An 11,439-nucleotide genomic window follows, 5' to 3' on the forward strand; every position below is an offset into this window, starting at 1 on the left:
CCATTTAGCATTTATGAATTTTAAAGAGCTTATGCAATTTACATAATTTATGCAAATTAACCCATTCATGCATTTTACCACTTTATGCAGTTTATACAGTTTATGCAACATGACATTTTATGCATTTTACCAGTTTATGCAAATTAGATTATGCAAATTAAGCAATTTATGCAATTTGAACAGTTTATGCAATTTCTGCATTCGCTTCCCGCAATTCCGCAGTCAATCGCAATGGCACAGCCATTGCATTTCTAGTTATACTTTGTAGTGGAACACTTCACGTAACCATATTTAAATAGGGAAAACGCTTCTATCTTGATCTGTTTTGGAGCTATAGAGGAGAGAGGGAGAGGCTAAATGCTAACGCCGTCTGCGCTGTGTTTACGTGACTGAAGATCAGACAGGTCCTAAAGAACTCGTCACAGCTCAGGGAAGAACATATCTCAGTGTGGAAAAACACCGGCCTGTTCCTTTAAGAATGAATCAGCCTAAACTTTAAATCTGCTTTAAATCGAGCAAGTGGATCAACATGAAGACAAACATGTGTTGAAACACTTTTTCATATGAAGTGGTTTATTTTACTGCCATTTTTTTGTTCCGTTAAGTTTTCAAATCATGTAAAGATCAAATCTATGATCTCACATAAAAATAAACCATATAACGGTGTTTCAGCTGAACCCACTCTCCCCTAAAGGTTTATTTATAATATTTACAATTCTCTATAAAAGTTCATTATTTTCAGTCATTTTATGTTTTTATATAAAAATTCTAATGTAATAATAATATTCATTGACATACCCTAACCCTAATAAAGATTTTTAGAATAAGATAATCTTCAGTGAAACATCTGTGAACAAAACAGGTTTTTTTTGGTGCAAAGCTGAATAAATCAGGCTGAGATTTAGATTTATGGGATTTAGAGAAAAGCAGCCGTGAAGCTCTCAGGAGGAAATGACCATATTTGGATTATAGCGTCATGGCGGAGCCTTCAGGACACGAGGAGGTAAAGTCTGTGAATGACCCGAGGAGAAGACGGGTTTGTGAAGAGGTAGAGTTCGTTAGAGGCTCCTCAGACGTTCTGCTCCTCAGACGTTCTGCTCCTCGGACGTTCTGCTCCTCAGACGTTCTGCTCCTCAGACGTTCTGCTCCTCGTTCTGCTCCTCAGACGTTCTGCTCCTCAGACGTTCTGCTGGTGTTAATCCTCCTCTTCTGTGTCTCAGATGGAGAGTCCGCTCTCGTCCGTCCCTCGTCCTCTGAGTCTGGACTCGTCTCTGTCGCCCTGTCCTCTCCTGGACCTGTCAATCACAGCAGAGCCCCGCCCCCTCACACAGGTAAGACCAGGACAGTGTATAAGCCCCGCCCCCTCACACAGGTAAGACCAGAACAGTATATAAGCCCCGCCCCCTCACACAGGTAAGACCAGGACAGTGTATAAGCCCCGCCCCCTCACACAGGTAAGACCGGGACAGTGTATAAGTCCCGCCCCCTCACACAGGTAAGACCAGGACAGTGTATAAGCCCCGCCCCCTCACACAGGTAAGACCAGAACAGTATATAAGCCCCGCCCCCTCACACAGGTAAGACCAGGACAGTGTATAAGCCCCGCCCCCTCACACAGGTAAGACCGGGACAGTGTATAAGTCCCGCCCCCTCACACAGGTAAGACCAGGACAGTGTATAAGCCCCGCCCCCTCACACAGGTAAGACCAGAACTGTGTATAAGCCCCGCCCCCTCACACAGGTAAGACCAGGACAGTATATAAGCCCCGCCCCCTCACACAGGTAAGACCAGGACAGTATATAAGCCCCGCCCCCTCACACAGGTAAGACCAGAACAGTGTATAAGCCCCGCCCCCTCACACAGGTAAGACCAGGACAGTATATAAGCCCCGCCCCCTCACACAGGTAAGACCAGAACAGTGTATAAGCCCCGCCCCCTCACACAGGTAAGACCAGAACAGTGTATAAGCCCCGCCCCCTCACACAGGTAAGACCAGAACAGTGTATAAGCCCCGCCCCCTCACACAGGTAAGACCAGGATGGTATATAAGTCCCGCCCCCTCACACAGGTAAGACCAGAACAGTATATAAGTCCCGCCCCCTCACACAGGTAAGTCAAAGCCTGAGTCAAATTTGATGCTGTTTAAATACTTTATTTTCAAAACAAATGTTTGAAGCTGTGACATCATGTTTATTCCCTCTGGCTCCGCCCCCTCTCTAAACCAGCCAATCCCAGAGCAGAGAAGGACCGTCTGTCTCCATGGTAGCAGCTCTGCAGTCGTCGAGTCGTCCAATCAGCTCCCAGAGTGTCCCGAGGGGGCGGAGCTACACAGCACTCTGGCGCTGAGGGCGGAGCTTCAGTCTGTGCAGGTGTGTTTCATCCTAACCCCTGTGCCATCTAGGGTTGGGCGATGTCCCCTTGATTGGCAGTTGACGATGTTTACAGTGAACCATTATTTCCGTTGTTTGTGGGATTTCAGGACAAACGGATCTAAACTAAACATGATCGACTTTTGCAACAGAAATGTTTTAAAGGTATTCTGTAAAATGGACTTTTTCAAGCTTTCCATCCTGTTATTCTGTCACCCCCTCATTAAAAACATGGCTGAAGTGTTGCCTTGGCACATTCACGTATTTCTGAGTAATCTGTAAAAACTCTGATGGCGGCCATTTTAGGGATAGGTTTGCCTGAGTCCTCCTAGGAACGCCCCCACCTCCTGGAGACGCCTCCGAGCTTTGGTCACCAGCCGAGTAACCAACCACTGCTCCTCAGCAGAACCCCCTCCCCACTGATGCCACAGACAGCGTGTGGAGGGGGCGTGTCTAAAGGCTCAGAGGTTCTTAAAGAGACAGAGGCCTATTTCAAGACATTCACTACAGCCATTTTATACAAGGCAGTTATTCTAATTTACTGCATTTACAGACCAGCAGAAGGTTTGTCATCATTGTAGTGAGATATAGACTGGTGCTGTGGGACTGACAAAAGCAGAACACCCCCTCTTTAAAGCAGAACACCCCCTCTTTAAAGCAGAACACCCCCTCTTTAAAGCAGAACGCCCCCTCTTTAAAGCAGAACACCCCCTCTTTAAAGCAGAACACCCCCTCTTTAAAGCAGAACACCCCCTCTTTAAAGCAGAACACGCCCTCTTTAAAGCAGAACATCCCCTCTTTAAAGCAGAACATCCCCTCTTTAAAGCAGAACACCCCCTCTTTAAACACAACACCCCCTCTTTAAAGCAGAACACCTCCTCTTTAAAGCAGAACACCCCCTCTTTAAAGCAGAACACCCCCTCTTTAAAGCAGAACACCCCCTCTTTAAAGCAGAACACGCCCTCTTTAAAGCAGAACACCCCCTCTTTAAAGCAGAACACCCCCTCTTTAAACACAACACCCCCTCTTTAAAGCAGAACACCTCCTCTTTAAAGCAGAACACCCCCTCTTTAAAGCAGAACACCCCCTCTTTAAAGCAGAACACCCCCTCTTTAAAGCAGAACACCCCCTCTTTAAAGCAGAACACCCCCTCTTTAAAGCAGAACACGCCCTCTTTAAAGCAGAACACCCCCTCTTTAAAGCAGAACACGCCCTCTTTAAAGCAGAACACCCCCTCTTTAAAGCAGAACACCCCCTCTTTAAAGCAGAACACCCCCTCTTTAAAGCAGAACACCCCCTCTTTAAAACAGAACACGCCCTCTTTAAAGCAGAACACGCCCTCTTTAAAACTCGTGCGGAAAAGTCTGAGAGGAGAATGATTTATTCAGAGTCATCAGCTCCTCAACACCAAGGCTCTTATCCCACTAATACAAATGAGAGAGAGAATAATATTGAGAATAATGCAAATACTGTACTTGTGCCTCCCTCACCTGTGCCATCCTCACCTGTGCCATCCTCACCTGTGCCATCCTCACCTGTGCCATCCTCACCTGTGCCATCCTCACCTGTGCCTCCCTCACCCCTGTGCCTCCCTCACCTGTGCCATAATAACCTTGTAGTTGTTGTAATACTGTGTCCGTCCTGCAGGAGGCGCAGTGGGATGCGGCTAAAGCTGTGAAAGAAACTCTGGGTAAAAACGAGAGAACACAGAGTCTGCTCAACCAGCGAGTTACACAAGGTAACTAGCACTAACTATCACTAACTAGCACTAACTATCACTAACTATCATTAACTATCATTAACTCTCGCTAACTCTCGCTAACTATCGCTAACTATCGCTAACTCTCGCTAACTCTCGCTAACTCTCGCTAACTCTCGCTAACTATCGCTAACTATCGCTAACTCTCGCTAACTCTCGCTAACTCTCGCTAACTCTCGCTAACTCTCGCTAACTCTCGCTAACTCTCGCTAACTATCGCTAACTCTCGCTAACTCTCGCTAACTCTCGCTAACTCTCGCTAACTCTCGCTAACTCTCGCTAACTCTCGCTAACTATCGCTAACTATCGCTAACTATCGCTAACTCTCGCTAACTCTCGCTAACTATCGCTAACTATCGCTAACTATCGCTAACTCTCGCTAACTCTCGCTAACTCTCGCTAACTCTCGCTAACTATCGCTAACTATCGCTAACTCTCGCTAACTCTCGCTAACTCTCGCTAACTCTCGCTAACTCTCGCTAACTCTCGCTAACTCTCGCTAACTCTCGCTAACTCTCGCTAACTCTCGCTAACTCTCGCTAACTCTCGCTAACTCTCGCTAACTATCGCTAACTCTCGCTAACTCTCGCTAACTATCGCTAACTATCGCTAACTATCGCTAACTCTCGCTAACTCTCGCTAGCTCTCGCTAACTCTCGCTAACTCTCGCTAACTATCGCTAACTCTCGCTAACTCTCGCTAACTATCGCTAACTATCGCTAACTATCGCTAACTCTCGCTAACTCTCGCTAACTCTCGCTAACTATCGCTAACTATCGCTAACTATCGCTAACTATCGCTAACTCTCGCTAACTATCGCTAACTATCGCTAACTATCGCTAACTCTCGCTAACTCTCGCTAACTCTCGCTAACTCTCGCTAACTCTCGCTAACTCTCGCTAACTATCGCTAACTCTCGCTAACTCTCGCTAACTCTCGCTAACTATCGCTAACTCTCGCTAACTCTCGCTAACTCTCGCTAACTCTCGCTAACTCTCGCTAACTCTCGCTAACTCTCGCTAACTCTCGCTAACTATCGCTAACTCTCGCTAACTATCGCTAACTCTCGCTAACTCTCGCTAACTATCGCTAACTATCGCTAACTCTCGCTAACTCTCGCTAACTCTCGCTAACTCTCGCTAACTCTCGCTAACTCTCGCTAACTCTCGCTAACTCTCGCTAACTCTCGCTAACTCTCGCTAACTCTCGCTAACTCTCGCTAACTCTCGCTAACTATCGCTAACTCTCGCTAACTATCGCTAACTATCGCTAACTATCGCTAACTCTCGCTAACTCTCGCTAACTCTCGCTAACTCTCGCTAACTATCGCTAACTATCGCTAACTCTCGCTAACTCTCGCTAACTCTCGCTAACTCTCGCTAACTCTCGCTAACTCTCGCTAACTCTCGCTAACTCTCGCTAACTCTCGCTAACTCTCGCTAACTCTCGCTAACTCTCGCTAACTCTCGCTAACTATCGCTAACTCTCGCTAACTCTCGCTAACTCTCGCTAACTCTCGCTAACTATCGCTAACTATCGCTAACTCTCGCTAACTCTCGCTAACTATCGCTAACTATCGCTAACTATCGCTAACTCTCGCTAACTCTCGCTAACTATCGCTAACTATCGCTAACTCTCGCTAACTCTCGCTAACTCTCGCTAACTCTCGCTAACTCTCGCTAACTCTCGCTAACTATCGCTAACTATCGCTAACTATCGCTAACTCTCGCTAACTATCGCTAACTCTCGCTAACTCTCGCTAACTCTCGCTAACTCTCGCTAACTCTCGCTAACTCTCGCTAACTCTCGCTAACTCTCGCTAACTCTCGCTAACTCTCGCTAACTCTCGCTAACTCTCGCTAACTCTCGCTAACTCTCGCTAACTCTCGCTAACTCTCGCTAACTCTCGCTAACTCTCGCTAACTCTCGCTAACTCTCGCTAACTATCGCTAACTATCGCTAACTCTCGCTAACTCTCGCTAACTCTCGCTAACTATCGCTAACTCTCGCTAACTCTCGCTAACTCTCGCTAACTCTCGCTAACTCTCGCTAACTATCGCTAACTCTCGCTAACTCTCGCTAACTCTCGCTAACTCTCGCTAACTCTCGCTAACTCTCGCTAACTCTCGCTAACTCTCGCTAACTCTCGCTAACTCTCGCTAACTCTCGCTAACTCTCGCTAACTATCGCTAACTCTCGCTAACTCTCGCTAACTATCGCTAACTATCGCTAACTATCGCTAACTCTCGCTAACTCTCGCTAACTCTCGCTAACTCTCGCTAACTCTCGCTAACTCTCGCTAACTCTCGCTAACTATCGCTAACTCTCGCTAACTATCGCTAACTCTCGCTAACTCTCGCTAACTCTCGCTAACTCTCGCTAACTCTCGCTAACTCTCGCTAACTCTCGCTAACTAGCATTAAAGGAACAGGCCAGCGTTTTTACATACTAAGATATGTTCTTACCTCACTTTAGACGAGTTAATATATCCCCGTCTGGTCTTTGTCCGTGCGCTCACACATACGCAGCCTCTCCCACATGTCACATAGCTCCAAAAAAGCTCACGATAGAAGCTACCAAGCTCTTCCACGTGTTCCCTATTTAAATAAAGTTACGTCAAGTGTTTTCATGCCAAGTATATTTACACAGAAATGTAACTTATGTAAAATATACTTGGCATGAAAACACTTGACGTAACTTTATTTAAATAGGGAACACGTGGAAGAGCTTGGTAGCTTCTATCGTGAGCTTTTTCGGAGCTATATGACATGTGGGAGAGGCTGCGTATGTGTGAGCGCACGGACAAAGACCAGACGGGGAGATATTAACTCCACTAAGGTTAGGTAAGAACATATCTCAGTGTGTAAAAACGCTGGCCTGTTCCTTAAACAAATCAACCAGCGAGTTGCACAAGGTAACTATCACTAACTATCACTAACTAGCACTAACTAGCACTAACTAGCATTAAACTTGTCTCCTAACTCCTCGTCTCCTAACTCCTCGTCTCCTAACTCTTCGTCTCCTTGTCTCCTAACTCCTTGACTCCTCGTCTCCTAACTCCTCGTCTCCTTGTCTCCTCGTCTCCTAACTCCTCGTCTCCTTGTCTCCTAACTCTTCGTCTCCTTGTCTCCTAACTCCTTGACTCCTCGTCTCCTAACTCCTCGTCTCCTAACTCCTCGTCTCCTAACTCCTCGTCTCCTCGTCTCCTAACTCCTCGTCTCCTCGTCTCCTAACTCCTCGTCTCCTCGTCTCCTAACTCCTCGTCTCCTTGTCTCCTCGTCTCCTAACTCCTCGTCTCCTAACTCCTCGTCTCCTAACTCCTCGTCTCCTTGTCTCCTCGTCTCCTAACTCCTCGTCTCCTCGTCTCCTAACTCCTCGTCTCCTTGTCTCCTCGTCTCCTAACTCCTCGTCTCCTCGTCTCCTAACTCCTCGTCTCCTAACTCCTCGTCTCCTAACTCCTCGTCTCCTCGTCTCCTAACTCCTCGTCTCCTTGTCTCCTAGGCGTCTCCTTCCCGTCACGTGCACGGCTGTACTCGGCGCTCGTGAGCGTGCACGTGCCAGAGGGTCATGTGATCAGAGACGCCGCGGTTCAGAGGCTCCCATTGGCCGCTGCTCCGAAAGCCACGCCCCCTCCCTCCGCAGGCCCCTCCCTCCTCCCGCTGACCTCTGACCTCCTCTACCACACGCCCCTCCCCCTGCCTCCCAGCCCCGCCCCCTACCTGAAGCCCCGCCCCCACAGCGCCCCCTTTAGTCTGTTCCAGAAACAGCAGCAGTGGAACGCTTGATCCAGACTGAGCTCTTATTTTGGAGGGCCGTGTCAGACTCTTATTTTGGAGGCTGTGTCTGACTCTTATTTTGGAGGGCTGAGTCAGACTCTTATTTTGGAGGCTGAGTCAGACTCTTATTTTGGAGGCTGTGTCAGACTCTTATTTTGGAGGGCTGTGTCAGACTCTTATTTTGGAGGCTGTGTCAGACTCTTATTTTGGAGGCTGTGTCAGACTCTTATTTTGGAGGGCTGTGTCAGACTCTTATTTTGGAGGCTGTGTCAGACTCTTATTTTGGAGGCTGTGTCAGACTCTTATTTTGGAGGGCTGTGTCAGACTCTTATTTTGGAGGCTGTGTCAGACTCTTATTTTGGAGGGCTGTGTCAGACTCTTATTTTGGAGGCTGTGTCAGACTCTTATTTTGGAGGCTGTGTCAGACTCTTATTTTGGAGGGCTGTGTCAGACTCTTATTTTGGAGGGCTGTGTCAGACTCTTATTTTGGAGGCTGTGTCAGACTCTTATTTTGGAGGCTGAGTCAGACTCTTATTTTGGAGGGCTGTGTCTGTAAAAACTATAACACCATATTGTTTTATTATTAAAGACTTTTATTCAACAAAGTTTATTCATGTTTTATCACAATAACATATTCATTCACATCGCCGTGGTAACAGGCTCCTGATTGGCTGCTCCAGTGGTTCACAGTTTCAATACAAAGATGGTCCCGTTTAAAATCAAGTTTAGTCTCAGTCATTCAGGTTTAGGGTTAGTCCTGGGTCAGTGGTTCAGGGTTCAGAGGTCGGTGAGTGAGATGGTCTTCAGGGTCTGGGTGTGTGGGGTATGGGGGGGTCAGGAGGTCAGGGGTTTGATGTTTAAGGGTCAGCATGGTGAGATGGTCTTCAGGGGTCTGGGTGTGTGGGGTATGGGGGGGGTTAGGAGGTTAGGAGGTTAGGGGTTTGATGTTTAGGGGTTAGCATGGTGAGATGGTCTTCAGGGTCTGGGTGTGTGGGGTTCTGGGTGGGTTAGGAGGTCAGGGGTTTGATGTTTAAGGGTCAGCATGGTGAGACGGTCTTCAGGGTCTGGGTGTGTGGGGTTCTGGGGGGGGTTAGGAGGTTAGGAGGTTAGGGGTTTGATGTTTAGGGGTTAGCATGGTGTGAGATGGTCTTCAGGGGTCTGGGTGTGTGGGGTATGGGGGGGGTTAGGAGGTTAGGAGGTTAGGGGTTTGATGTTTAGGGGTCAGCATGGTCTTCAGGAGCTGCTTCGGGTCAGGGTTGTCCTCACGGTCGGACTGCGGTCGAAGTGACCCCAGCCCCGTGTAAAAGGGGAAACACCGGCGCAAACGAAAGAGCGACTTGACTCTAATCATCACAATCTCTGAAATCATCGGAACAAATGTCCTCAAACTACACAGAAACAGGAGCCGCTGCCAAACCAAACCTGCTCACGTGTGTGGTCCAGAACGAGGTAAAGGCTCCAGTTCAGGGTTATTTAGTTAGTTTAGTTACAAATGTGTCGATGGTAATTTTGCACAAAGATCAATCCTTTTAAAACAAGTCTATTGTAATGTGCTGGTCGGTCTCGGTCAGTCTCGTAACGTTAACATCGTTTTCCACTTTCCCTGAGGTTTGGGATTGTTCTGTCCAGAGCAGTCGCGCCTCATGCTTTCCCAGAGAGGCGGGACGTCCTCAGTCACAGTTACTCGAGTACGTAAGTACTACTTTAATACTCAGTAAAAGTACAGTAGGATAAAAGTGATAAGTCGACCTGACTCCTGATTGGCTGCTCTGGTCCTTCACAGTTTCGACACAAAGATGGTCCTGCTGTTTATAAAAGAAGAGACTTTGTTGTTTCAGCTCAAAGAAATGACTTTTGCTCAATGTTTTCCACCATTTTGTTCTCATTTGGTTTTTCACACATTTCTGGAGGCGACAAATGTGTTTGTTTAGGTCCCGGAAAATATCGTTGAAGTCGAGGTGTCAAAGTGATCCATGTAACGGTGCCAGAACTTAAGTTCAGGAGCCGGGTCTGGGTCGGGGTTCTGGGTTCTGGATGTGGTGTATGGGTGAGGGGGTAGGGTTTAGGGTTCGGGGGTTCAGAGGTCAGTGCGTGATGGTCTTCAGGAGCCGGGTCTGGGTCTGGATGGCGTATGGGTGAGGGGGGTTTAGGGTTTTAGGGTTCGGGGGTTTAGGGGTCAGTGCGTGTGCGTGATGGTCTTCAGGAGACGGGTCGGGGTTCTGGATGGCGTATGGGTGAGGGGGGTTTAGGGTTTGGGTTCGGGGGTTCAGAGGTCAGTGCGTGATGGTCTTCAGGAGACGGTTCTCCTGCTGGAGGAGCTGGTTCTGGTTCTGCAGGTCTTTGATTGTTTCTCTCAGGACCTGGACCTCGTCACGGACGGCTGTCCTCAGGTGAGTCTTCACCAAGTCCTAGGACACATAGACCTGGTTTAGTCCTGGTCCTGGTCCAGTCCTGGTTTAGTCCTGGTTTAGTCCTGGTCCTGGTCCAGTCCTGGTTTAGTCCTGGTTTAGTCCTGGTTTAGTCCAGGGTCAGTCCTGGTTTAGTCCTGGTCCAGTCCTGGTCGTCAGACTCACCAGAGCTTGTTGGATCTTGGTGTCAATGGAGGAGCTGCAGGACGAGCTGAAAACAAACACTGGGTTAATCTGAGTCTGAAAGTCCCGGGTCTGAGTCCAGACCGACCTCAGGGACAGGACTGAGTCCAGACCGACCTCAGGGTCAGGACTGAGTCCAGACCGACCACAGGGACAGGACCGAGTCCAGACCGACCTCAGGGACAGGTCTGAGTCCAGACCAACCTCAGGGACAGGACTGAGTCCAGACCGACCTCAGGGACAGGTCTGAGTCCAGACCGACCACAGGGACAGGACTGAGTCCAGACCGACCTCAGGGACAGGACTGAGTCCAGACCGACCTCAGGGACAGGACTGAGTCCAGACCGACCTCAGGGTCAGGACTGAGTCCAGACCAACCTCAGGGACAGGACTGAGTCCAGACCGACCTCAGGGACAGGTCTGAGTCCAGACCGACCACAGGGACAGCTCAGGGACAGGTCTGAGTCCAGACCGACCTCAGGGACAGGACTGAGTCCAGACCAACCTCAGGGACAGGACTGAGTCCAGACCGACCTCAGGAACAGGACTGAGTCCAGACCGACCTCAGGGACAGGACTGAGTCCAGACCGACCACAGGGACAGGACTGAGTCCAGACCGACCACAGGGACAGGACTGAGTCCAGACCAACCTCAGGGACAGGACTGAGTCCAGACCGACCTCAGGGACAGGACTGAGTCCAGACCGACCACAGGGACAGGTCTGAGTCCAGACCGACCTCAGGGACAGGACTGAGTCCAGACCGACCTCAGGGACAGGTCTGAGTCCAGACCGACCACAGGGACAGGACTGAGTCCAGACCGACCTCAGGGACAGGACTGAGTCCAGACCGACCTCAGGGACAGGACTGAGTCCAGACCGACCACAGGGACAGGACTGAGTCCAGACCGACCTCAGGGACAGGACTGAGTCCAGACCGACCAC

At 49.1% G+C, this 11,439-nt stretch overlaps 1 protein-coding gene across 1 annotated transcript; it reads left to right on the forward strand.

Annotated features, from left to right (window-relative positions):
* Positions 1–976: 976 nt before the first annotated feature.
* On the forward strand, positions 977–7,914 carry ppp1r35 (protein phosphatase 1, regulatory subunit 35; the record flags this gene model as incomplete). The annotated part of the gene is made up of 5 exons (XM_079583229.1): positions 977–1,003; positions 1,221–1,331; positions 2,227–2,370; positions 4,018–4,108; positions 7,631–7,914. 5 exons carry the CDS (start codon positions 977–979, stop codon positions 7,912–7,914), a joined length of 657 nt encoding a protein of 218 aa, XP_079439355.1.
* Positions 7,915–11,439: the final 3,525 nt, after the last annotated feature.

The sequence above is a fragment of the Gobius niger genome (assembly GCF_951799975.1).
Source record: "Gobius niger genome assembly, contig: SCAFFOLD_63, whole genome shotgun sequence".
Taxonomy (NCBI): domain Eukaryota; kingdom Metazoa; phylum Chordata; class Actinopteri; order Gobiiformes; family Gobiidae; genus Gobius; species Gobius niger.